Source organism: Zeus faber, assembly GCF_960531495.2.
Source record: "Zeus faber genome assembly, chromosome: 19".
Taxonomy (NCBI): Eukaryota; Metazoa; Chordata; class Actinopteri; order Zeiformes; family Zeidae; genus Zeus; species Zeus faber.
The window spans coordinates 2,819,754-2,845,932 of NC_137206.1; the positions used below are offsets into that span (position 1 = coordinate 2,819,754).

The 26,179-nt window shown below is 42.6% G+C and overlaps 1 protein-coding gene across 1 annotated transcript; it reads left to right on the forward strand.

Annotated features, from left to right (window-relative positions):
- Positions 1 to 31: 31 nt before the first annotated feature.
- Positions 32 to 25,952, forward strand: vps41 (VPS41 subunit of HOPS complex). Its single transcript, XM_080020502.1, has 28 exons — positions 32 to 208; positions 2,546 to 2,584; positions 6,722 to 6,829; positions 9,132 to 9,209; positions 9,927 to 10,001; positions 11,010 to 11,072; positions 11,521 to 11,586; positions 13,239 to 13,358; positions 14,334 to 14,480; positions 15,111 to 15,177; positions 15,320 to 15,417; positions 16,239 to 16,368; positions 16,875 to 16,990; positions 17,732 to 17,850; positions 18,213 to 18,294; positions 18,431 to 18,523; positions 18,669 to 18,796; positions 19,296 to 19,440; positions 19,680 to 19,721; positions 21,066 to 21,116; positions 21,211 to 21,348; positions 21,445 to 21,499; positions 21,579 to 21,719; positions 21,961 to 22,097; positions 24,030 to 24,129; positions 24,561 to 24,605; positions 24,704 to 24,783; positions 25,645 to 25,952. Exons 1-28 carry the CDS (start codon positions 188 to 190, stop codon positions 25,723 to 25,725), a joined length of 2,565 nt encoding a protein of 854 aa, XP_079876628.1. The 5' UTR covers positions 32 to 187; the 3' UTR covers positions 25,726 to 25,952.
- The last annotated feature ends 227 nt before the right edge of the window (positions 25,953 to 26,179 follow it).

Genomic DNA, 26,179 nt, shown 5'->3' on the forward strand with positions numbered 1-26,179 from the left:
CCGGGTTCAGTCACATGACTTGGCTCGAACACAGTCGGCAGCGTCTGTCAACAACACGGCGCTCAGCTGCTTCCAGGTTGAAGCCCCGTTGAAGCCCCGTTGAACCCCCGTGTGGGTGTTATTAGCGGCCGCTTTATCAACTCATTGCGTATTTGACGGATATTTTGGATCGTCAGACCGTAAGGAAATGGCGGAGGTGGAGGGCCAGGTGAGCGTCCTGCTAGCGTTAGCATGCTAGTAACAACAGTACAACATGACAGTTTCTGGCAGCGTCTGCGCTGCGTCCTTTACTCTTTTGAACAATGATTCTCTCCGGAAAACAATGATTTTTGAGCTGATAATATTACTTGGTATTTCTTGGCTATTACATCGTACTGTAACAGGGTATAATATTTACAAATATGTAATAAATTTCACTCCTTTGCTTTTTTATTTGTTAATATTCCAGCCCGTTGTTATTGTTCGGGAAAAACAATCGAAGAATATTTAATGTAAAACTATTTGAAACAGACGAACGGCAGAAGCTGCGAACACGGTCACGTCTCGTTTGAACCAGTATGTCACAAACATCTGGTGGTTTGAGTTTCATCCCAATCGATCCACATACGGAGCAGAAATTTGTGAGAAATCCTGTGAAATTTGTGAAAAAAGACCCTTTAAGACGTCATCATACTATGTAGTATGTACTATAAATGTGTAGGTTCTGGTTCAGAATGTACATTGGTGTCCAGCGTGCGGTATAGACTCTGTCGCTTGGAGTGGTTAGCCATTACAAACTATGCGTTTACGTGTGTTTATGTACTTTCTTACCTGGTAGATGTCTGTGGATCTGTTCGATTGATTTTTTTTTTTTTATCTCTGTGGTCACCGTTACTTTGCCGGATTAATGAAAAATACGAAAAACAGTCGTCCACAAAAACTTGTGACCACGTCGAGTCGAATCCACTTCCAGTTCCAGATCAGAGAGGCATCGAAAAAATAGAAGCCTTGATGGGTAATTACTCACAGAAATACCAAGTTTTTTCGTATTTCATGGAAAGTAAACTTTTTGAAAATATAATTCAAGGAAAGAAGTCCCCTCTAAAATTACGTAAGTTCTACCTTCGTACTGCCGTAAATGTGACGTACGTGACTTCAAACATGTGACATGAAAAGCCAACTGTACTGAGCAGAGAAACAACCATGTGACACAAACAGCCAATGATGTAGCAGGAGTGCCAGTGCTGCCTCCGGCATTTTTTGTGCTAATAGTGTCTGGAACACGACAATCGCTGAACCCAGAGACATGGACATGGTCGAGGTCTCTTTAGAACCAGGATGTCTCTGACATCTCATGGTTCAAGTTTGATCCATATCTATGTACAATTTTATTTTATTTTTTATTTTTTTCTGTTATTTTATTATTACATTAGAGAAAAAACACTGAAAAGGTTGTGGCTCTGGGCACGCATTTGCATGGTGTAGACTCCATCCCTCTGTAGTGGTTGCAAACTGGGTGTATGTGTGTGCCTGCGTGCATGCGTGTTGTAAATATGCGGTGTTGTGTCCCTCCTTATTTTGTTGCATTCTAGCCAGTCGTAACATACAATCTGTAGGAGTCCAAGACAGTCCAAAATATATTCCATGATTGTGTCCTCACACATGGAGTTTCCTTGCCGCTCCAGAGCAACTGGCCCGAATCAATTTATTTTAGTCCCAAAAGTTTTAAAAAGTTGATGAAATGTCTCTGAGGGACATGCTGTGTTGAATCCGTTTGAATGGAACCCTGTTGTTGGGAACTTCCACACAGAGTGATTTCCTTCCACAGAGAAACCGTGAGGCACGACTTTGTGGACTACAGGTAGTGAACACAAACGTTCTAACCTTTTACAAAAAAGTATGAACACACAACAAGTGTATCAGCTTGTAGTATTAATTCTGCATATCACCAGGACTCACCACGTCGTTATGTCAGCTGGAGCTGTGTTCAATGGAAACTGGAAACAATGTAACTCGTTTTAGTAGTAATGCTGATGTAAAGACAAGTGACAGCACAAGCCGATGCTACATTCCACGGAAGCTTGAAAATTTGTAATTGGTGTCGATACAAAGTGATGGTGTGTTTTACGGGAACTCGAAAACGAATTCGCATCTAACATGACTAACCTGGACCCGGTGTATTGCTGCCTATTATTGTAATTCTTATTACTATTTGATTGCTCTCTGTTAAATTGAAGCACTTTGACATGCATGTTGTGTGTGAAATACAAGTAAAAAGGTATTGTGGTTATCTTCTTCTTCTTCTTCTTCTTCTTCTTCTTCTTCTTCTTCTTCTTCTTCTTCTTCTTCTTCTTCTTCTTCTTCTTCTTCTTCTTCTTATTATTATTATTATTATTATTATTATTATTATTATATTCTGTATTGTCTCATGCCTCCAAAATCTAAGTGAGTTTGAACAGTAACACAATAGTCATCAGACTGCTTGCATATAAATGGAAAAGTTGTACTTCCTTTTTCTATTTTTCTTTAATGTTTGTTATTTCCATTAACCACCTGTTTTATTCAGGGAAGGAAATCAAGCGACGACTTCACAGATGACTCCGAGGTAAGAGTCCCTCTTGATTCTCCTGAATAAACATGTTTCTCACTGTAACACATCATATTTTGATTTGATCATACAATGTCCATTGAAGCAATATTCAAACCACAGTTTCTGTTAGAATAAACTAGTGCCGATTCACGTGTCTTAGAAGATTTCAACGTCCCGGACAAATAGGAGAGATTCCGGTCAAATATTATCTGTATTTATCGAGCTTAAAAACAATTGATAGGCAGGCTGTATAAAGAATGACATCATGAAGGCATGTCGATTTATAATATTTGTTATTGAATATTCAAAATAAAATAAGTCCCATCAGTTAATGCTGTTTTCAAAATAAATAAGTAAATATTATGAATATTTCTACTTGAAATCAAATAATTTCTGTATATGAACAATATGTAACAAGCGCAGCTGCTTTAATTAACATTTCACTAAAATAACATTTTGATCAAATCAAAAACAAAATAAATACGGCAAGAAGTCAAATTAAGTTACAAGCACAACCTGCGTGCAGGGCTTATTTGTATATCGACAAACGTGATTGGTGAGAGGTGAAAGGTCAGCTTGAGATCGTCCAAACAGATTGGGTTTCCTTTACGAGCGCGGAAGTTAACTGATCAGCGGATTTTTTATGGAAATGATCGAGACTATTTTATTTCGACATTGAGGGCAAAAATGTGGCAATAATTATTGTTTGGTTTTTTTCGGCCAGCACTAATTCAAATTGTGCTCAGGGGGAATTATTTTCATTGTACATTTGGACCGGAGGGATTTAAATATGTTCGACTTCGACAGATTTTCCCAGACAAAAAACGGCAATTACCGGATAACAGAAACGCTGATCGGAACAAAGTGTGTGGGTTCAATTGAGATACGTTTATGGTGCTACATAGTCAATGAGCTTTAGTTTTTGTTTACTATTACTAAAAAAAAAATTCTCTTTAATTCATAAGGTCTACTTGCTTGTTGTTTCAGCCCTATTGTTAGTTCATTACGAGCTGCAAAAGTTTTTTTTGCAAAATTGATGTTGAATCAAAAATAAAATCTCTTTTCAAATGTGCAGTTTATTCTTGTTTTTAACATTAATATTTAGTCAGTAGCTATTTTTTCAGTAATTTAAAATAATTCAATCTGAATTAACCAAAAAGCAGATTTGTTATTCAGACCACTAACCAGCAAGTCCAAACTTTTAAAATAAACTAGATATAGACGTGTCATTCACTACATACTTCCTCAAAGTGTCAAGTAACTGCATTAGCATCAACATCAACATTAACATAGACTGTAAAATATCGCCCGTGTCAGGAGTGTTTTCCATAATGTCTGACTTTGAGCTGAGTAAGAGTTTATACTGTACAAATAAGAGGCTAAGCAAGTACATAATCTACGTTATTGGACATTAGCGTCAACTTTAATATTTACATAAACCTAGAAGTCGCTTTCAGTTATTTCTGTGCAATAGAACAAGCAATAAGCAGGTAAAGATGGATGGAAGTACAGCTTTCAACCAATCATAAATTACAGATGCCTCTCTGAATCTGTCAGTATAATGTATAATAATTTATGGGTATTAAGTTCTAGTTTTGAATAAAAGGCTGTACTGCCAATAGAATCAGCCAGAAATAGGTGAAGGTCCCAAATTGTTTCATTCAAGTTTCCACAAATGCTTCACTAATAGTGTTGGCTGTAAATAATGTCTGCAGCGTGTGCATATTAATGTCAAATCTATCAAACAAGTAATTTCACTAGAGTTCCTCTAGTGTATGAACAAGCGAATGAGCTCTGGCTGCAGGTCTTGACAGAAGCTGTATTCCAGGCAGTCAGTCTCGATGCCTCATTTGCATGAACCAACCTGGAGACTCGCTGTGCTTGAGTGGGTCTTGCTCAGTGAATAACCAGGCAGACAAACTTCATCTCACAAGTAGGAACATGTGAGGAAAAAATAAATAAAAACACAGAAACCTGATACATGATAATTGAAAATTAAATGCGTAAAAATAATAATGTATTTTCCTTTTGGGGTAAAATAAACTTTAAATATTAAGTAGACTCTGTGGAAGGAAAAATCTGAAATTTGAACGGTTCCATGTTCTGTTGGTGTCCTCAGCAGCGCTCGCAGCAAAGCATCAGGGACTCTGGGACTCAATGCTTCTTCTGAGTGGCTGATTATTTACCTAAAGCCACTGCCTTAGTGATGTGGTTAGAGTTTGAGCCGTACTGCTGGATGAAAGAAATAAGCTGAATCATTCTGCTGGCGAGATAGATAGATCCATCTGACAATCATATAATACACATGATACTTCTTCACCCGAAGACAGTTAACACATGTACTTACAAATAGTCAAGGATTAAATAACAAAGTAAAGCCCACAGGCTTATTTCCATTGTGATCCTCGAAATTTGAGTATTTATCAGCTTGAAAGGTAACTTGTTGCTTGACAACACAAAGGCCGACTTACAACCCAAGTTTAAAATGGGGAGTTTCTCTCTCGGGATAAACTTTGCCTTTGGTGTTTGATACGCCTTTGAAAACCATGACAAATACCCTCGCATCAGAATACACAGGAAATAGCCTAGATATGGCATTGTTGAGTGAAGAAAGATTGTTTTTGGAAATAACATTTTTTCCACGCTATTGCCCTGCACCTCCAGCCCAGTGACACATAATGGCAGGCGATCTTTTGAGGTGATGCACCCTCCGGGCGCTCGCAGACTGTGCAGCATTGGTTATAAACTGAATTATGAGGAATATTCAGGCTGTGGCTGGCCGCAAATGTTGGCTGGTGCCAGAAAGTGTCGCATCTTGTGATAAGCCATGAGCCTTCGAAGACAGAATTCATGGTTCTTCGCTGAGGTTAAATGGTTATATGAGAGAGTCGCAATGCTTTATTTGCCGATTTTACACAAGATGATTGTCAACTGTTCCCTTTAGATGTGTGCAAATCCAACACATATGCATCCTCTGCAAAGGTAATTCCACAGTGCGAGTGACTTCACGCAGGGAAATGTACGGATTCATGGTGTGGCACCAGGACACTTGGGCAGGGTTGTGAAGCATTGTTATTGTGCTGTTACCAAGGTATTTAATTTGACCTTTGTACAATGTTTGATGCAGATTTTGGGATATATTTGAAGCCTGTTCAAATTTGATCAGGTTGATGTGAAATACTTTCCTGGTGTGTATTTTGTTGTATTATTTTTAACATGGAGGAGAATTTGTATAAAAGCCATTTTATTTTCAAGATCAGTCCATGAATTGGCAAAAATAATAGCATCAGATGTTTGTTGTTTTGTGCTGGCGCAAGCAACGAGGCTTTAAAGTTAGTCCTTGGTTATGTTTGTCCGTCCTCAAACATCCAATGTTAGAGATCCAACATTTCTTTTGAAGATACTGAAATCTAAACTAAATCCACTAACCAATTTCAGGTTAAAGTCAATTTATTTCTAAATAAATATTCCCTGTTTATATACGACACCAGTATCTTTTCAACCACTTGTTGTGGCTCAGATAACAGTTGTTGTGAACAGATGGATTGGTAGGGCTGGATCATATCTAGTCTCATATCACAATATCGAGTCCCATATCAATGTCTTGATATGAGACTCTATATTGATTGTGATATGATATGATTTATGGTAATACTGTTAAATGTCCTATTTAAGGAGCATTACAGTAAAGTGATGCAGTTTTCTCAACCTCAGACTGTTCGTGCTGTTCAAATCGATGGTCATAATATCCACAACAATGAGGCATGGCCGCCACACGCTTCCATGTCCTTATGCGCTAGCCTATTTAAGCAGCCGGTCCCTCCTTCCCTACCTGCTTTGCTGCCTGCTTACTGTGTTGCTGTGCACCCTCCACCTCCCCTGCATCCACCTCTCAGGCTCTACTCTTCTATCCAATGGGGGAATTCAAGCTCATCAATCCTTAATTATCATGAAGCATGCCTGTGTTTTCTGTACAGTTCACTGTGAGTGAAGAGCAATAGAGACCAGACACCAAACTCAAACAAGCAAAATAAAAATTAAATGTAAGACTTATGTCAGAACTAATAATTGCTTCTATATTTAGTGTAAGTATAGGGGGGTTGAGCTTTTATTGTGAAGCCCCAGCAGGGTAATGCTTATGTGTCTCCCCAGGATGAGGACAGCGAGGAGGAGCCCAAGCTCAAGTACGAGCGTCTGTCAAACGGCGTGACGGAGGTCCTGCAGAAGGACGCCGCCAGCTGCATGACCGTGCACGACAAGGTAGAACCCCACCACCAACACCACCTCCACCCAAACCCCACCCAGCCACCCACAGCCTCCAGTCCCATCCTTTATGTACATGTTTGAGACGTCTCGTTCGTACCCTTTGTTTAATGTGCAGAGGCAGGCCATTATTTTCTCACCTCTCCCCTCCCTCCCTCCCTCCCTCTCTCCCTGGGAGCTGCATCGCAGGGCGCCCCATTGTCTTCCCTTTCCATTCTTTCCTTCCCTCCTTCTCTTGCTTTTCTCCCACTTTCTGTCTGTTGTTGAAAGTTGGTGTTTTCATGCGGATGGCTAATGGCCGTGGCACCGGAGACGCACGGCGGCCCGTGCGGAGGACGAGTCAGCCCCGGTCACATCAGAGCCGCTGCTTTATGTTTTATTAAGACGCTATTGATTTTCATTTATTCATTTTCACCTTGAGGATTCAGAGTAGGAACGCTTTTGGTTTTTTTTTGGTTGTTTGTTTGTTTCTGACTTTCCCTCTTCTGATCTTTAAATAAGAAAGAAAAGTACATCCGCTGCCACAAAGAACTTCATTACTTTACTTTTGTTGCCATCTTGTACATTTACATGCAGATCTATACTTTATAACACAGCTCCGTCTTTAGCTGTAAAAAAATTATCTCGATTCATATTTAAATAGTAACATTTACATATGTTTATTTAAATTTCAAAATCAGGGACTGGATCTATCAAACTGTTAATCAGTGAGTCATTAATTTATCAGCTCCATATCCTTGTAAATTACAACTCCTCCTTTCCCCCCTTTCCTCCATCCCTCTTCCCCCCTTTCCCCCTTTCCCTCGTCCCTCCATCCCTCCCCTCTCCCTCCTCCATCCTTCCATCCTTCCTCGTTCCCTAGATCCTTCCCTCCTTCCCTCTTCCCTCCCTCCCTCTGTCCCTCCTTTCCTCTAACCCTCTGTTCTAGTCTCTCCGTCCCTCAAACCCCCCTTCCCTCATCCCTTCATCCTTCCCTTCTTCCTCCCTTCCCTCCCTCCATCCCTCCTTCCCTTTCCCTCCTTCCTGCCTCCCCTCTTCCCTCCTTCCCCCCATTCCTCCTTCCCTTCCCTAGTCCCTCCTTCCCTAGTCCCTCCTTCCCGAGCCCGCAGCCCCCCGGCGGAACCACGCTGCCTCTGGTTGCCTCATATTATAAGTGCCTGAATCGGAATTTCATTTGAACAATTCCATTCCGATAAATCCCTTTAAAAATCGCTCTGCCTCGCAAGGTTGACCTCTTTATTTATTTATTTTTGGGGTTATTTTATTTGGGGGAGATTGCAGGGGGGCTCTGTCTGACATGCTCAGCTGTGCCTGTAAATATAAGCATTTCATTATAGACTGCACTGAAGCATGGTGGGCCGAGTGCACGCACACACCCCGGCCCGCCGGGGGAGGGGGATTAGGGGGGGTGCAAGAACACACTTAATCTAATGCCAAAAGCCCCGGTTTTTATAATTTCTCTGTCCCGGTGGAACGAACACACACACACACACACACATACACACATACATACAGACTCAAACATAGGTATACCCATACCACTCTGCTCTCTCTCTGTCTTTCTGTCTGTCTGTCTGTCTGTCTGTCTGTCTGTCTGTTTCTCTCTCTCTCTCTCTCTCTCTCTCTCTCTTTCACACATAGATCCACACTAAACATGCAGTCTCTTTCTCTTTTAGTCACAAACACAGACAAGAATACTCAAACCACACATGCACATTCTCTCTCTCTTGTCCCCCTGTCTTCCTCTCTCTCTCTCTTGCTCTCCTCTCTCTCTCTATCTCTCTCTTGCTCTCCTCTCTCTCTCGCTCTCCTTCTCTCTCTCTCTTTCTCGCTCGCCCTCGTTCTCTCTCTCGCTCACTTGCTCTCCTTCTCTCTCTCTCTCTCTCTCTCTCACACACACACACACACGCACACGCACACACCCATCCGCTGGAGCACAAAGCATTGAAACCAGTTGCTGCTGAGTAGAAATAATGATTGGGGCAGGCTCTGTGGTCGGCTTGCTGTTAACATGGGAAGAAGCCAGATGTACAGTGCATTTATTATGTTTAAGCATTTTAATTTGTGAAAAAAATACCATTTCACACTGTCTGCTCTAATAAATAGGGTTTTTCCCTCCCTGTAATTTCACACTTTTTGCCTTCAAGCCCCTGAATCCCCCCGCCGCCGCCTCCCTCCAACTCTAAACCACGTTTTTCTTTTTTGATCCCTTGCCGTTGCCTTCCTCAGCAAAGGATTTTTAGACTTGTTTTCCAGCGAGTCTTAACATTATTTTCATTAAATGCATCTGTGTTTGCAGTTTCTCGCCCTGGGAACTCACTTTGGGAAGGTCTTTCTCCTGGACATCCAGGGGAACGTCACTCAGAAGTTTGAGATTGTGAGTAATTTCACGCCTCTTAAAATTATGACTCAATTTAAATCCCTCTCGACAAAGAGGTTAGGTTAGTGATCTTAAGACTATGTGAGGAAAATATAGCTTTTGGTTATGAAATGTAATTTCTTCTTTACTTTACTATCAAATTAGGTATTATGAGATATTTTAGATAAATTTCCATTGAAAAATATGTAATTCATATAATTAGTTGTTTCTGATTCTGATTCTTATTCTAGTTAGCTGTGATTATTTTTGCATGATTATTTTTCTTTGGTCAAGTTTTAAATTACATCATGGTGCAGAGGCTCTTGTCCTAAGCAACTTACAACAAGTACATTTTTTAAACGTTGAACATTACACTAAGATTTCAAGGCCAAAATCTCGATATTGCCAATCATAAATAGCCCTTTTTAATGTCAGAAGACAAATAACATAAAAAAGTCTCTTTAACCTGATAAATTGTACATCATATTGTATAATGATAAATCATATATTTAAGCATATGCAATAATTTGAAGCATCTTTCACAGCCTTAGTTACGCTCATTGTCCAGCTCAGGGCTGGTGGGTATGGATCCCTCATGACCTGCTCTACAACACCACGTTCTTATTAGATTGGGTGAACTCGGCCTTTTGCTTTTGAAGCCTTTCATTTTGCCATCTGCCGGGGTCTCCGCCCGCCTGTGGAACAGATTTGATGATATTCTCTCCCTCTCTGCAGAGTTCGGTGAAGATCAACCAGATCAGTCTGGATGAGAGTGGAGAGCATGTAGGCGTCTGCTCCGAGGACGGAAAGGTGAGATGAGGGTTACTGACGCAAGGAAACACCAATCAGCGTCTCTGATCTCTGGAATAGTTCATCTCCAGGTTATTATTCACATGAAGCTCATTCATTATCTACCTTCTAAGGCTAATGATTTGGAACTTGGGAGGTCTGGGTATTCCGGCACAGATCTCCAAAAGAGGAATTTGTGCATCCTCTGTCACCTCTGAGATGATGGACCAGGTTTTATCTCACACCAGTATCTATACGCATAAGTACACGTTTATTTTATGATGTGGGGATTCATAAAAAGCTTTTTGCCTCTTTAAAAAGTGGGGAACGGATCGCTCTCACACCGTTCAACTGTCATCTAGCCGTCAGCTGTCTGTGGAGCCCCCCTCTCGCGACTCTCCACCTTGCTGTTATCTTGTCTCTGTACATCATTACCACCATCCTTCATGGATTCGCCGGTGGAGATATGCTCTCTGATATCGCCACCCTCTCTGGCACCCTCGGAGGGCAAAACAAGATCTTGTCGCAGGAAAAGTGGAGCAGACAATTAAAATCGATGCTACGGCAATTGTTTGTCCTCAACCAATTCAGTTGGCTGTTAATCCTTTGAAATCTATAATCCTTCATCGGCGATGCGGTCCAAACAGGGAGCTGGTAGCGGAGCATGATATTATTCTTCCTTTCCCAAAAAAAGAAAGCTTTTATTTCTGTTTTTTTGAGCGGGTTAGAAGGATTGAGGTGTGGGGGGATGACCTAAAGAGAGAAACTTATCTTTCCAAGTTTGATGTTGCCAACGCAGGCAGAAGCCGAGTCAAAGATTAGGAGTCTTGTTTCTAAACCCTGAAGGTTCCACCGAATCAAGCCGTGCACTAATTGGTGACCCGGTGGAGAACAGAGGGCCCAATCAAAGGCCTTCCCCGACCGCCGGCCTCCCTGCAGGCTGCATACAGTGTCGGAAGCATCAATTAAAGAAGGATTGCAGAGTATTTACCTGATTGCCCCCCTCTCCCTGCCTCCGCTCCATCCCAGGTTCAGGTGTTCGGTCTCTATACGAGGGAGGGCTTCCACGAGAACTTTGACTGTCCCATTAAGGTGAGTTTCTGCTGCTTCACAAGGAAATAAAGTGCAGTTGAACCATCATACTTTTATACATTAGAATACCACAGTAAAACAGTTCACATTAGTATATCATAGGGCTGGGCGATATCATATTGATATCATGATACAAGACTAGATATCCTCTCCGAGTTTGGTTATTGCAATATTGCGATATAGTTAAACATGGTATAATTAAGGAGCAGTCTTCTGAACTTTGTGACCTGTTCTAATCATAACAATCGCATTGCTAGTGATTGGCTTTCAGATATTTATTGTGTGTAAATATCTTCTGAGAGCACCAAATATCGATATCGAGGTATCCGCTTAAAAATATTCTGATGTTTGATTTTTGTCACTATCGCCCAGCCCCGGTGTGTGGTATGGTGGTAGACCTGCACGCTATAACACCTTTCTGACATGATATTTCTGCTGTGCTCTGCAGATTGTGGCGTTGCACCCTCAGTTCAGCAGAACAAACAACAAACAGTTTGTCACTGGAGGAAACAAGGTGGGTTTTCGTCATATTGTTTCTTCCTGTCGCATTGTGATGGCGTCTGCTTGAAACAAAGTTCTGTAAAGCCTCACACATTGTCTGGGCTCAAGGGTGCGGCGGGCCTTTGTCTGATGTGAAAGGCTCTTACTTCTGGCTCTCTCTGCTGGAGTGCTCTTGGGGGAGAGCACGGGCCATTTTGGAAAAGTGTTGTACGCTCAACAGTGTTTGAAAGGCGATGCTGCACAAGCGTGACAAATAGATGTCATTACCAGGAGAAGGCTACTTAATGTTTAGGATTTCCAGGCACACGCGGTGCCGATCTCTTTTCAAGAAGGCGGTGACCGCAAGGAAGGTGAAAAGTTTGAGACGTTTACTGCCATTGCCAGTCCTATATCACAGATTTGGTGAGGAGCGGCAACTTTTTCTTACTGTGAAACCCCCGTTGTTCGTGTTGCTTTACCATTTTCTTTCAATTGCTCCTGATTTTCCTCCTTTTTTCCCCAAGCGATGAGGGCCTCCACCAGGGGCCTGCAGCGAAAATCAATACGCCTCAATGGGAGCCCGTCCTGTCAAAGGCAATCCACTCCTGTCCACAGTTCCACTGTCATGTCCACCCCTCATGGAGGAGGAGCTTCAGGGTTTCTGAGTTCAACAACTCAGAAACAGGAAGGCCATTGACATCTGACGTACATTAGAACCGTGATTCTCCACCTTTTTCACACCAGGGACCCTCAGTTTGATGCGCATTAGGCCACAGGCGCCATTTGATCAGATTTGTTCTCTGATTCCGTCTCTCTACTCTAGTCAGGGGGACAACAGTGACACTAGGATCTAGACAGTCCTTATTGTTCATTCTCTGACAGTTCTAACATCTTGGAAATTAAATAACAGTGAAGTTAAACTCTTAAATCATTTTTCAGTGGAGCCTGTGAACCCTCTTGAAGGGCCTCTCAGGGTCCCTGGAACACACCATGAGAACCACTGCATTAGAGAATGCAACCAACTTATTCTAGTGAATCTGTGTGTGTCTTATCGTCGTAACTTAAAGCACGTTTCCATCCCCTCTGCTCAGATTAAAGGTCCATCCTGACCACAGTGACAGGGGTTAGGGGGTTTTACAGTTGAGACGGTAGTTGATCATTTCAAAAAGAAACATGGACTTGTATATGTGCTTTTTACTGCACCGCTACTGACATGGAGTTAAAATACTGTTGTTCCTTTGAAAGCGATTATCATGACATGATGCTTGATGCCCCTTTTTATGGTTTCTAATAACGTTGTACATGCACTAGTTTGACATATATTAAAGAACAACCTTTACTCCACTGTGCATTTAAAACTAATCTTCCCTCATTGTAATGCACTGAAATCTAATAGTCTTTGTCGTTTCCTGCTCTGAACGCTCTCATGTTAGCTCCATGATCAGATTGTAGCCTCTTTATAGGCAGAGTGACTGAGGAACTTGACCACGACCTGGATCTATAATGCACCATAATGTTTACTGATAATAATCTATACAAGCTTCACCCTGCGGAGAACACAGGACTGGGCATGTGCTGCCATGCACTGTTCATATACTGCCCCCTAGACGTCAGACTGCACAGCTGCAACCACTGCACTGTGGGGACACCGATGGATTTAATGATTTTCTTGGTTTTCTTTTCAAGTTGCTTTTGTATGAGAGGAGCTGGTTGAGTCGCTGGAAGATGTCGGTCCTGCACGAGGGAGAAGGAACCATCACCAACATTCAGTGGAGAGCCAATCTCATTGCCTGGGCCAACAATGTGGTAAGAGCACACAGAATGTGTTTTCTAACAACACAGATAGTATGGATGCATAATAGTGACTCGCTGGTCAGCTCTGATGTCACCAAAACCTGCCGGCATTTGCCATTCAACCACCCGCAACTGCCCAACACCTGTACGATTATAAAGATCCTAGATCTGAATACGTATAATCCTCCTTTCTTTTTTTTTTTTTTTTTTTCTATTTTTCCGCCAGACCATGTGATTTCCAACTAACAAATATTTATTGTAGACCTGATCTTTGGTTGAATTAAAGACAGTAAATCTTTGCCCGTGGAAAAAAAATAAATCAATCAAAATCTTCTGCCCGCAACCCACCCGCAATTATTCGAGACGTTTATTGATGACCCTCACCTGCCCAAACCGCGGGTGGGACCTGTGAGTCACGAGTCAACCTACACATCAATAATGTATAACATTCAGTGTAAGTACATGTCCCATCTTATCTTATTGTAATTTAGGAAATCCTAGCTACTGTTGTCAATTCAAATTCACAATCTATTGTTTAAACCGGTGTCCGTAGTAACAAAAAGAGAAAGTGTATTCTCTTTGGAAATGAAGAACATCATCCTGAGGTTTCATTTAACTTTCTTTCATTTAATGAGTGCGTTTCCTTTCTTCATGTAGACCCAGAAGAAGTGGTCTGGCTGCCATTTTTGATAGTCATCTTAGGTAGTTATTCTGACTTTAGTTCGTTCAGTGCTATCATATAGGATTCCTAACTTAGGATATTCTTAAATTAGGAAGCTTCTGTAATAGTCAAATTCGTATCTTAAGATAGGATGGGGTTTTGTCCTAAATCAAGTTGGGATAAGATAGGATTTTCGACTGAGAACATTTCTGTGATGTCCACCCTGGCCTCCAAAAGTGAAGTTCCTGTATTTAAAAAAACGGTTATTCTTTCGCATTCTTTCGCTCTATGGTGTATTCCTCCTGTTTGTCTGTTCTTCCTGTAAGGGGGTGAAAATCTATGACATCAGCAGCAAGCAGAGGATCACCAACGTGCTGCGGGACAACGTGAGCCTCCGGCCCGACATGTACCCCTGCAGCCTGTGCTGGAAGGACGACGCCACCCTCATCGTCGGCTGGGGAACTTCCATCAAGGTTTGAAGTCTTTTCTTAAAATGCTTCAGCTTGTTCTTACAATGCACCATGAAATCTGGGTGTGTCTTTATAACGTACGACAGGGGTTCCCAACCTGGGGTGCCAGAGCACCTCATGGGCTCACCAGAGGTTGCAGTGGGGTCACGAGGCCTTGGATGATTTTCCTAATTGTCAAATATTGGTTCAAATTTCCTGTGAGTTGAGATATTAATTGTTTAGTAATGTATCTGTCTACCATGGAACCAATTCAGACAAAAGCAACTGGGAATAAACCATGAATAAATTAATGAGATTAAAGGAATTGCAACTTTTAAATAGGAACTCAGATTGAATCAGGTCTGATTTAGGGCATCTCTGAGGGAAAAGAGTGGAAGCCCCTGCACTGGAGAAAGCTAAATACCTTTATTTTATATGTACTGTACGAGAAAGAGTTAAATAGGTAGAATGAGGGAATACTCTATGTACACAAATTTTATATTGTAAATTTGTGTCATTTGTCTGTATGTCTCTTGCAAACACTTACCTTAACTTACAAATAACAGTCATGAACTCCAAGGTGAATCTTATTGTGAATGTTTTTATTTCAGTTATTCACTCACATCTATCACACAACATGTGACTCTTTCCCAGATTTGTGCCGTTAAAGAGAGAAATCCCACTGAGATGCGAGACCTGCCCAGCCGCTACGTGGAAATAGGTGGGTTTTCAATGCATCAGTCATTGTATAATTCTATATTATGTTATTTTATTTAATATATTTTATTTTATTATATTATGTTATATATTATATTATATTGTATTATATTATTTTGTCATATTATATTATATTATGTTATCAGTGTCTGCGTTTGAGACGGAGTTCTTTATCAGCGGCCTGGCGCCACTCGCTGATCAGCTGGTCACGCTCTACTTTGTGAAGGAGAATTCTGAACAGATGGTAAGAATATGTGTTTTATACTTTTTTTTTTTTATTGTTATGTGTTCATGTTTTTATTGAAATTCTTCCTGTTTGATCATTAAAGGGTGATTTCACAGCCAAGCAACATGTAACTCATTTCATGGATTTGGAATTATAACTGTCCAAGTGTCACCCTGGCGCGACTGTTCATTTCTTTATTCTGATTTATGGGATGTATGGTCATTTTAATCAGTAGGAAAGAGACCATGAGAAGAGGACTGAAAGAGGAGAAAATATAAAGGGAATAGTAGTAGAATAGTATTCATTTTAATGTGACTAATGTGTGACATGGTTGTGACCATACGTTTTAATTTTCATTGTTCATTTTTTTACATATTTGTTTTCCTTCATATCGTTGCATTCTTAAACAGTTTAGAAAACACTGGTGAAACGTCTTGTTTTTAACCATCACAGTAACTGACCCCAACTTGACCTTTATGTCCACAGCTCATTTGAAGGTAGATTCTAATGTTGTGTTCTTCTAATATATATCAAGTCATTTAGCATATGCTCTTTTTCAAAGCGACTCAGTACATTTGTCTGTAATATTCAAACTGACTGTTTATACGTCTCTGTATGTCAAGAGTCATCGTCAGCAAAGCTGAGACTCTCCTGAGTCACAGTGAGGGATTGTGCTGAGTCATTGACTTTTGGTTTTAATTAATAATGAACGAGGGGAGGATTAGAAAGTCCTCCGTCATTTAATGCACCGAGTCCAGTTCCCTGCATGTTAAAAGGTATGGAACGGACTCGGATGCTGATTCTGGGGCTGTAATAGTTCTGCGTGTACGTGTGACCAGGAGGAGGAGTTCCGTGCGCGGCCTCGCCTCGACATCATCCAGCCGCTGCCAGAGAGCTGCGAGGAAATCTCCTCCGACGCGCTGACCGTCCGCAACTTCCAGGACAACGAGTGTCGGGATTATAGACTGGGTGAGATGATAGAAGGGGATTAAAAAAAACACCATTTCCGTTACGTTTCCATTGTACTACTATGAACTCACAATATAGTCAGACTGATCTGAAAGGGTTGTTGATCAGGTTTTTCAGGGGTTTGACTCTTTTTCACTTCCACAAGTCAGCCTTTTTTGCTCCATCCACACCAACATAAGAAACGTGACTAGAAACAGGAAGTTGCGCTTTATTTTATTTTCGTTCATATTAGATTTATTTTTTTCTATTGAATAAAATGTTTTCCAAGTTGAATAGACCCCCAACCCCCCCGCAAAATGTGACAAACGCTGCACTCGTCACTGATTTCATTACACATGAGCCCAGATCAATAAACAGGATCCACTTCAGCCAATGAATCACTGTCTTCAATAAGGATCAATATTTCATGCAAGAAATTACAGCAGGAGTTACTGCAGTGTGAACTAAAAATAAGTGTGTGTGGGTGTGGGTGTGGGTGTGTGTGTGTGTGTGTGTGTCCTGCACAGAGCATTCAGAGGGAGAGTCACTCTTCTACATCATCAGTCCCAAAGACATCGTTGTGGCGAAGGAGCGGGACCAGGACGACCACATCGACTGGCTGCTGGAGAAGAAGAAGTACGAGGTCAGTGTTGTTGTGACCTCTGAAGCCTTTCCTGACCCTCCAGTCCGTAGGAGTACACAGGAAATAGGAGAGAGAGTCTCAGGAATTTAAAATGATGTGCAGTTTGTGTAGAGAAGTTAGATGCGGCGTGGACAGTTTGAGCATGTTGGCTTGAGGGTCGCAAACTTTCAGGAATATGCAAAGGAAGTGGAAACATGGGAATTAAGTGGAATTAATGGGAATATATGCGGATAAAATGGAAATTTATGGGTTATTTGCACAGGCTGTATTTGCCATGTCATGCAGATATAAACCTTTTACCATATTAAAAGCAGACGTTATTGCAAACTCTTCTGATATAAATCTGCTGTATTCTTTCATTGAATAACAATATTTTTTGTTTGTTTTCTTTTGGCTTTTGCCCCCCAAAAATAATTATAAATTGCCAGATGGGCATATAAGCATGAATCAGTTATACTTATATATTTTAAAGATTAGAGGAACCTGTTAAGGCTTAAAAAAAAAAACAAGAAAATAGTTTTGATATGTTAACTGCTTTTGTCATGGTTCATCTGATCTGATCTGAATTTGGGCTAAGACTCTACAAACTCTCATTGAACTTACAAAATTGTAAACTCAGGCTCAATATTGTGTCTTTGATTTTGCTTTTTGCTCTCAGAACGTCTTGAAAGGTTCTGGTATACCGGTGCCTCCGAAAGGTTAAGTCTTAATGTTCTGTCAACCTTGTCTAACTCTTCACAGGAGGCGCTGATGGCTGCAGAGATCAGCTTCAAGAACATCAAGCGCCACGAAGTTCAGAAAATTGGAATGGCGTACATCAACCACCTGGTGGAGAAGGGAGACTACGACACCGCCGCCAGGTACGCAGCCACGCAAGACGAGCTTTATGGGAAGAATACGGCATTACAGCCGGATTGTTTTGTCATTTATGTCACATTGGGGTTTTTTTCCTGACCACAATTAGTTGTGTGTAGCTGCCTTTCACTTCTTGCGCCCAATTTTTGTATTCTTGTCGGGAAAGGCGGACCCCGCTACCAACAAGGGAAAGAGCATAGCAAAGGAGTACATGGATAACGCAGATACATTGATGGCTGTTTATCATTAAGTGCGACATTTTTTAACAAACAAATATTATTTATTGCCTCTTCAAACTCTGCATTTTTTAATTGTTTAAACTGCTGGGAAATTCATAACAGTCCAATTCAAAATTCTTCCACTTCAGAAAGTGTCAAAAAGTCCTCGGCAAAAACATGGAATTATGGGAGAACGAAGTGTACCGCTTCAAGACCATTGGCCGGTTAAAGGTGAGATGGTTCACTTTAAGAATATTCACCACAACTGAGATAAGTTTAAATATGAGACTGCAGTTATATTTTCCATTTCTTGAAACTCATATCAGTTTTGTGACTCCTCCCCTTTCTGTTGCTGTCTCCACACCAGGCGATCAGTCAGTACCTCCCCCGAGGAGACCTGCGTCTTCGCCCTGGCATCTACGAAATGATCCTGCACGACTTTCTCAAAACTGACTACGAGGTGCGTCGACCGTCGCAATCTTCTGTGTGAAAATTCCAAACGATGCGTATTGGCTTTTTATATAAATCAGTGCAGGAACTGACCGGTGTCACATGATGCTGACCTCTGACCTCTGCCCCCTCCCCCCCCCCGCTTGGCCAAAAAGGGTTTTGCCACGTTGATCCGAGAATGGCCTGGGGAGCTTTACAACAACATGGCCATCGTTCAGGCCGTCAGCGACCACCTGAAGAAGGACCCGACCAACAGCACGCTGCTCACCACGCTGGCAGAGCTGTGAGTGGAAACGCAGATCAGTGGAGATGGCGAGCGACGTGGAGAGGGCCTCAAGGGGAGCGCGGCAATAGAAAAGTTTACCTTTAAGAAGAGTTTAACTCACGTTTTTTTGTTGTTCAAAAGAACAAGCGACATAAAACTGAACGGAAACGTGAAATGAAGGTCGCTGCAACTTTTTTTGTCACTCATTTTGCGGTTATTAATGGGCAGTATAAAAATATATATGTACCTTGGGGGGGGGGGGGTTGCCAGTGTTTTATCCCTTTTACGTTTCAAGGTCGTTTCTATGTAATGTTTAACATAACCTCCAAAACACTTCAGCTAAATACTGTTGTATTTGGCATATGAGCAGATATCTGTTTGTATTTTGAAATACCATCTTAGAAGATTCTAAATATATGTTTTTTTTATTCAAATGAGGAGACCTGAGGTGTAGTGAAGTCACACCGGATGTGATCAGATTGGTTGATGGATCCATTTTGCGTCCATGCTCTGGCAGGTACACGTACGACCAGCGCTACGACCGAGCGTTGGAGATCTACCTGAGACTTCGGCACAGAGACGTCTACCAGCTGATCCACAAACACAACCTGTTCTCCTCCATCGAGGACAAGATTGTGCTGCTCATGGATTTTGATAAAGATGTAAACCAGACTTACAAGTTCTTAAAGTGTTGATTGATTTGTATTAAAACGTTAAATCATTGATGTGATGTGATTACTTGTTGCCATTTTACCAAAGATCATGAGAGTTCTGGTTCTCAGAGTTTTTACTTTCATCAAACTCGCACGTTAAACCATTCGCTATGAGAAAAATGTCATAAATTGGCAAAAAAAATGAAAATTCAGGCTGAATAATTGTTTTGATTCATTTGTGTTTTCAGAAAGCTGTCGACATGCTTCTGGATAACGAAGACAAAATATCGGTATGTACAGTCTTCCTGGTGTGCCTGGATTGTTTTCTTTTTTATAGAGATTTTTGAATCTTTTATTAAACACCACATGAAAATCCACTGTCGGAAATTTTAATCCCACTCACATTAGCTTAGAACACATACACTCGCACACCAATCCTACTCCGAACAACACTCCATTGGGCCAGGGTCTGCGGGACAGGAGGGGTGCGAGTGATTCGGGTTCAACTTGCCTGAAGGACTCGCACCCCCCCACAACCGCGCAATTTTAATTGCAATTACCAACAGCACACATTGAGCACTGAGGTTTTTCCGGGGTGGCCGGTCGCTGCCGGGTCAGTGTGGGGGCGTGGTTGGCTGGGGGGCAGTCAACATCGAGGTGCCCCGCGCTGGGCACACGCTGCTACTTGTATGGGCACTTGGCACTCACGCCGGGCCGGGCGTCTGGTCAGCTGCGGTGGGGCGGGCCCCCCCCTTGTGCGGGGCGTGGGTGGGCACGGGGGTTCTGCCAGCTCGCCCGCAGGGCAGGCGGCTCAGACGCTGTGTCGGTCTGTCGCTGTGGGGCCGGGATCTGGGACCGCGGGCCTTGCGCCTGTGGTCCGGGTTGTGTGCCAGTGGCTGCGTCTTGTGCCTGCACCTGGGGGTTAGTTGTACATGTGCGCCCCTGGGGTGGGGGGTCTCCTCATGCTCCCTGGGACTGGGTCATGCTCCTCGGGGCCGGGCTTGGGGGTTTCTCCATGGCCCTCTGGCTTCTCTCGGGGCCCGGGGGGCTTCTGTGGCCGCAGGGCAGGGTACTAGGGGGTTTCCTGCAGCCGTAGGGTGTCCACAGGGCTTCGGAGTTCAGGGGGGCTTCGGGGCCCCTTCCGCTGCTTGGAGGCGCCGTCACATAATACCAACCTTCTACAGCGATGCCAATGGGGATAAGACATGTACACAACATCGGTAGACATCTTATACACACATACACACACACACACACACACACACACACACACACACACACACACACACACACACACACAGGCGGTCCCATCACACATGCACACACCACCACACCTGCTTCAAATGCACCCCAGCACACTCCTGGTTGCGTTCCTCTCCTTTCCTCCCTCATTTGCTGCCATACGTAGTTCCAGTTTTCCTGGACCTAATTAACTGTAACTTTTTAAGCCATAAAAAAAATGCTCTGTGTTGTATGCCCAGCATGCTGACAGCACAGGTTAAAAAAAAAAAAAAAAAAAAAAAGTAAATCCACCATCGGATAACGGTCAATAATCGGCCAATTTAGCGGATGGTGCCGTCTTCAGTGTTCAGCGTTTCCCATTAAAAACTGTAACAACACTGTCTGTGCTGCAGACGGACAGAGTGGTGGAAGAACTCGCAGACCGACCGGAGCTGCTGCACGTGGTGGGTTGAGTCGCTGGGACGGGGCAGAAAGCTTCTTCACTGAAACTCAACACACTCCCAGCTTCCTCACCCGTCCTGACTCCTTTCCCCTCAGTACCTCCACAAACTGTTCAAGCGAGACCACCACAAGGGCCAGAAGTACCACGAGAGACAGATCGGCCTGTACGCCGAGTACGACCGACCCAATCTGCTGCCGTTCCTCAGAGACAGCACGCACTGCCCGCTGGAAAAGGTACGACAGCATAGCACGTGACAACAGCGCATAGTACTTTTAAGTACTTTTATATACTTTCTCATTGTTTTATCTACTTGATGTCATCCTTTCCAGGCTCTCGAGATCTGCCAGCAGAGGAACTTTGTGGAGGAGACTGTCTTCCTGCTCAGTAAGTGCTGAACCGCCGGTGCTTCGCTTCATCCCTGCTAACAAATGGACACTGATCCAACATGGCGTCCCCCACCCAGGCCGCATGGGGAACTGCCGGCGGGCGCTGCAGATGATCATGGAGGAGCTGGGAGACGTGGACAAGGCCATCGAGTTCGCCAAGGAGCAGGACGACGCCGAGCTGTGGGAGGACCTCATCTCCTACTCAATCGACAAGCCCCGTGCGTCCCGCTCTCATCCTCAAACACCTTCCCACAATCAGTAGTTCCTGTGGGAAAAGTATTATTTTACACAAAAATATAAACGTTTTGGTATAAATATATCTTAAATATATACTGTATATCTATAGTAAATATATCTTTCATTTCATGGGACCTTTAAACTCTCTCTCTCTCTCTCTCTCTCTCTCTCTCTCTCTCTCTCTCTCTCTCTCTCTCTCTCCCTCTCTTCCTCTGTCTCTAGCCTTCATCACAGGCCTCCTGAACAACATTGGGACCCACGTGGATCCCATCCTGCTGATCCATCGCATCAAAGAGGGAATGGAGATCCCGAACCTGAGAGACTCTCTGGTGAAGATCCTGCAGGACTACAACCTGCAGGTCCGAGCTGCATTTCCGCATCACTGTCTGATCCCAACTGGAGGTCTAGGCCAGGGCTGTTCAGGGTGGGAGGGGGTGTGGGAGGCCTTAAACCCCCACCCAGACAAAGAAAATCTCCCAGGAAAACCAACTTGAGGCTGAGAAATAAGTAGTAATAAGCTGATCTTTTGCTGTTATTTTTTATTTTTTATGTTATATATATATTTTTTTACACAAATATTTTCTTTTGGTCTGTAAAATGGGTGTTTTGGCAAGGTGAGGGGAACGGGTTTTTGGGTCGTTGGCAGGAGAAGGGTTTGGGAACCACTCTGAACAAGTCCATTGTAAAATTTGATTATTTAAGGTAGAGCCAGTGAACATCCAGGCATTCACTGATCATGGAGATAAACAAATGTTCTGCACTTACAGTATCTTGGTTTCCTAAACATTGTATCATTCCTTCTCGATCAGCAAAGACATTTTAATTGCGATCAATAACTATATAACAGTGGTCCAATCTGTGCAGGAATGTATCTAGATCGGTCTAAACTGAATTCTAAAGCTGCTTCCACACATGCACTGCAACCCTGAAATGATCCGGACATTACCAGGATGAGCTGTGTGTGTGAACGCACAAATATCTGAATCATTTGACCCGGACTTTACCCAGCCAGCACCTGTGTACAAAGTCTGTGTAATGTCCGATTGAGCGGTATGTGTGAACAGAGCAGGTGATTGTCCGGAGCATTCACAGGTGAGCGAGTGGGCGTGCCACTCCTGTCAGCTAATAACAGGAAACTGAGGCTACAATTTGCACAGGCTCACCAAAAATGGACAATTGAAGATTGGAAAAACGTTGCTGCAACATTTAGATGGTAGGGTCAGAATTTAGCGTAAAGAACTGAAAGCATGGATCAATCCTGCCTTGAGGGTTAGGGTTAGGGTTCACACTGGTGATGTAATGGTGTGGAGGATATTTTCTTGGCACACTTTGGGTCCCTTAGTACCAACTGAGCATGGTTTAAAGGCCACAGCATACCTGAGTATTGTAGCTGATTGTGTTTTCTTCAAGTATGTTTTCCTTGCACTGCATTCTCTGTCTGGTTGTAAGATTAAATAATGTAATGCTATTTAAAATTACTTTTAGGAGGATTTAAATGTATATTTAATACAACACAGTCAATTAATTCTATTATATAATTATAGGACCCAGAATCGCGATTGTGGCGCCTCCCCTTGCGGCTGCCTGCGCGAGCACCTTGTGTCGATTACGCACATTTTGGTATTTTTTAGTATTTATAGAGCTTATTGTGAGTAATCACCGGGTGTCATGACATTTCACTGCATATATGTATGAACGTATGTATATGTATGTGACAAATAATCTCTTGAACTTGAACTTGTTGATGACGTCTCCATCATGCGTCAGTTGTTTATCATCGTGTGGATCTTTGTGCATGGAGCATAGCTGCTGCCTACTCCTTTCTGCTTTCTTCATTATTCCTTTCTACTCTCGTTTATATTGCGTCCAAAAACATGGAGTATCAACGCAAAAAAAGTCTGTAGCATGGTCTCCCATTTGGGTGTGCTGTAAAACTCTGCAGCGTCATTGAGTCACGTCCTGCCTCCTGCAGGCTCCACCCAGCCTCAGCCGCCTCGTCCAAACCAAACAGATTATTTCCAGGTGGTGTAAACGCGTCTGATCTCGGGATTGTTCGGATAATCAGGTCAGGACATTATCTGGACAGTGTCTAGAGTGCATGTGTGAAAGCAGCCCACGTCCCCACGTCGTCATTCTGACTCCCGTTTCGACCCCTGCGGACCATTTGGATGAGCCAAACAATTTGGTCGTGAAGCACCAGATACCTTTCACATCTCAGGTTGACTCTGGATCCCTTGCCTTAACAGTACTTTGCTGGTATCTGTATCTGTATCTGTGCTGTTTTCTGTCAGATTTTGCTGAGAGAAGGCTGCAAGAAGATCCTGGTGGCCGATTCCCTGTCGCTGCTGCAGAAGATGCACAGGACGCAGATGAGGGGCGTGCGCATGGACGGTGGGTGTAGTTTGGATGCAGACACTGGAGATGACCAACGGGGATTTTTTTAGTGTCAGTACGGTGCTCAGTCACCCAAGGAGGAGATATTCAAACATATTCAACTTCATTACGTTTGAAAACTGATTGCAAATATGGCAAAATGTAGAAGATTCTAACTTTTAAATGGATACAGGCGTCTGCACACCATCATTTCAGCTTTTTTCCCATGGTCCATGTTTTCTGAATGACAAGCACTGTCTGTATTCAACAGACAATATCCTGAAAGTAAATTGTGAAATGTAAAATAAAAAAATGTTAAACAGAGCGTGCAGCAGCAGTTTTCAGCATTTCAGAGTAGAAGTTCCCATCTCCAATACCAGAACAATGACCTTAAAAGTGTGATGTCAGCACCTTGTGAAATGAATTTGTTCCTGTTGGTTTTGTTGCAGAGGAGAACATCTGTGAATCCTGTCATACAACCATTTTACCATCAGGTGGGTTCTGTGTGAAACCTGCACCGTTACACAGGATGACGGACTCCTTACACCATTGTTGATACAATTTTGTTGTTGTTGTTGTTGTTGTGTTCCAGACATGGCCAAGTCCTTCAGCGTGGTGGTGTTCCACTGCAGACACATGTTCCACAAAGAGTGTTTACCATCTCCGGGAATAGTACGTACTGACCCCAGGCTTTCCTTTCCTAGAAGTACCATGCTGTGCACTGGTACTGACTCTGCTGTGTACTGGTACTGACTCTGTTGTGTACTGGAACTGACTCTGTTGTGTACTGGAACTGACTCTGCTGTGCACTGGTACTGACTCTGCTGTGTAGTGGTACATACTCTGCTGGGTACTGGAATTGACTGCTGTGTACTGGTACTGACTGCTGTGCACTGGTACTGACTCTGCCATGTACTGGTACTGACTCTGCTGTGTACTGGAATAGACTCTGCTGTGCACTGGTACTGACTCTGCTGTGTACTAGAACTGACTCTGCTGTGTACTGGTACTGACTCCTGTGCACTGGTACTGTTTACGATTTCAAACTATTAGTTATTAAAAACGAATAGATGCTAAAACAGACTTTTTTTCTGGCTTTTTTTTATTTAATTATGACTATTACCATTTGATGGCCTTCTATTAATGAAAAGTACTTTGAGTTGCATTTTGTGTATGAAAGGTGCTATAAAAATAAAGTTATTATTGTTAATAAGATAGCATAGTTTTTTAAATGTCATCTTGACTTTTGAGAGAGCAAACCAACAATGTACTGAACTGAAAACAAAGCAGAGCTGCTGTTTAAAAACTATCTTTAAGATGAGTATCTATTTGCACCTGTGGTTATTAGAAGAAAATATAGGATATGAAAGTCACAAGGCTCTGTAGTTTTCTACAAAGTAAAAAATAAATGCCTCATGCGCTTGTAGCCCATGTTCTGTGTTGCCTCATCTCTCACTCTGACCTAAACCTCGACTGAACTCCGACCAAGGTTGTTTTCTGGGAATGTGACCTTCTCCTCTTGTGCTCCTGCAGATTCCCGGAGTCCAGTTCTGTAACATTTGCAGTGCGAAGAGACGAGGGCCTGGAAGTGGAATCCTGGAGATGAAGAAATGACCGCCCACGTACACGCTTTCTGATGTCATTACTGTTGCTTTAACTTGGGCCTTCACCGTGTGGAACCTGGATCAATGGATATCACATTCCCTCCCTCGCTGAACTGTGTACTATGTCTAAAGGCTGCATAGTGTAATATATGTTCTTTCTGCTTGTGCTTTACTCTGTTAACTTAACTTAGTGATGAAAGGTCTTCAAGTTGAATATTAAAATGCTGCCAAATGAAATGGATCTGGTCGTTAGTCATTGCCAATAAGAACGCTGCCCTGTCAGGCAACTAAAATGTGGAGTGACAAATTGTGACACGTTATCATTTCTTATTACCTAAACATTACTATACTTTGTGCCTCAACGCTCTTTTTTGTGTTACATATCAAACATACATGTAAAAAAAAAAAAAAAAACATACTGCCTCAGGGAGTGATGGTCCAGTCGCATTCAGATTCTCCTCTTC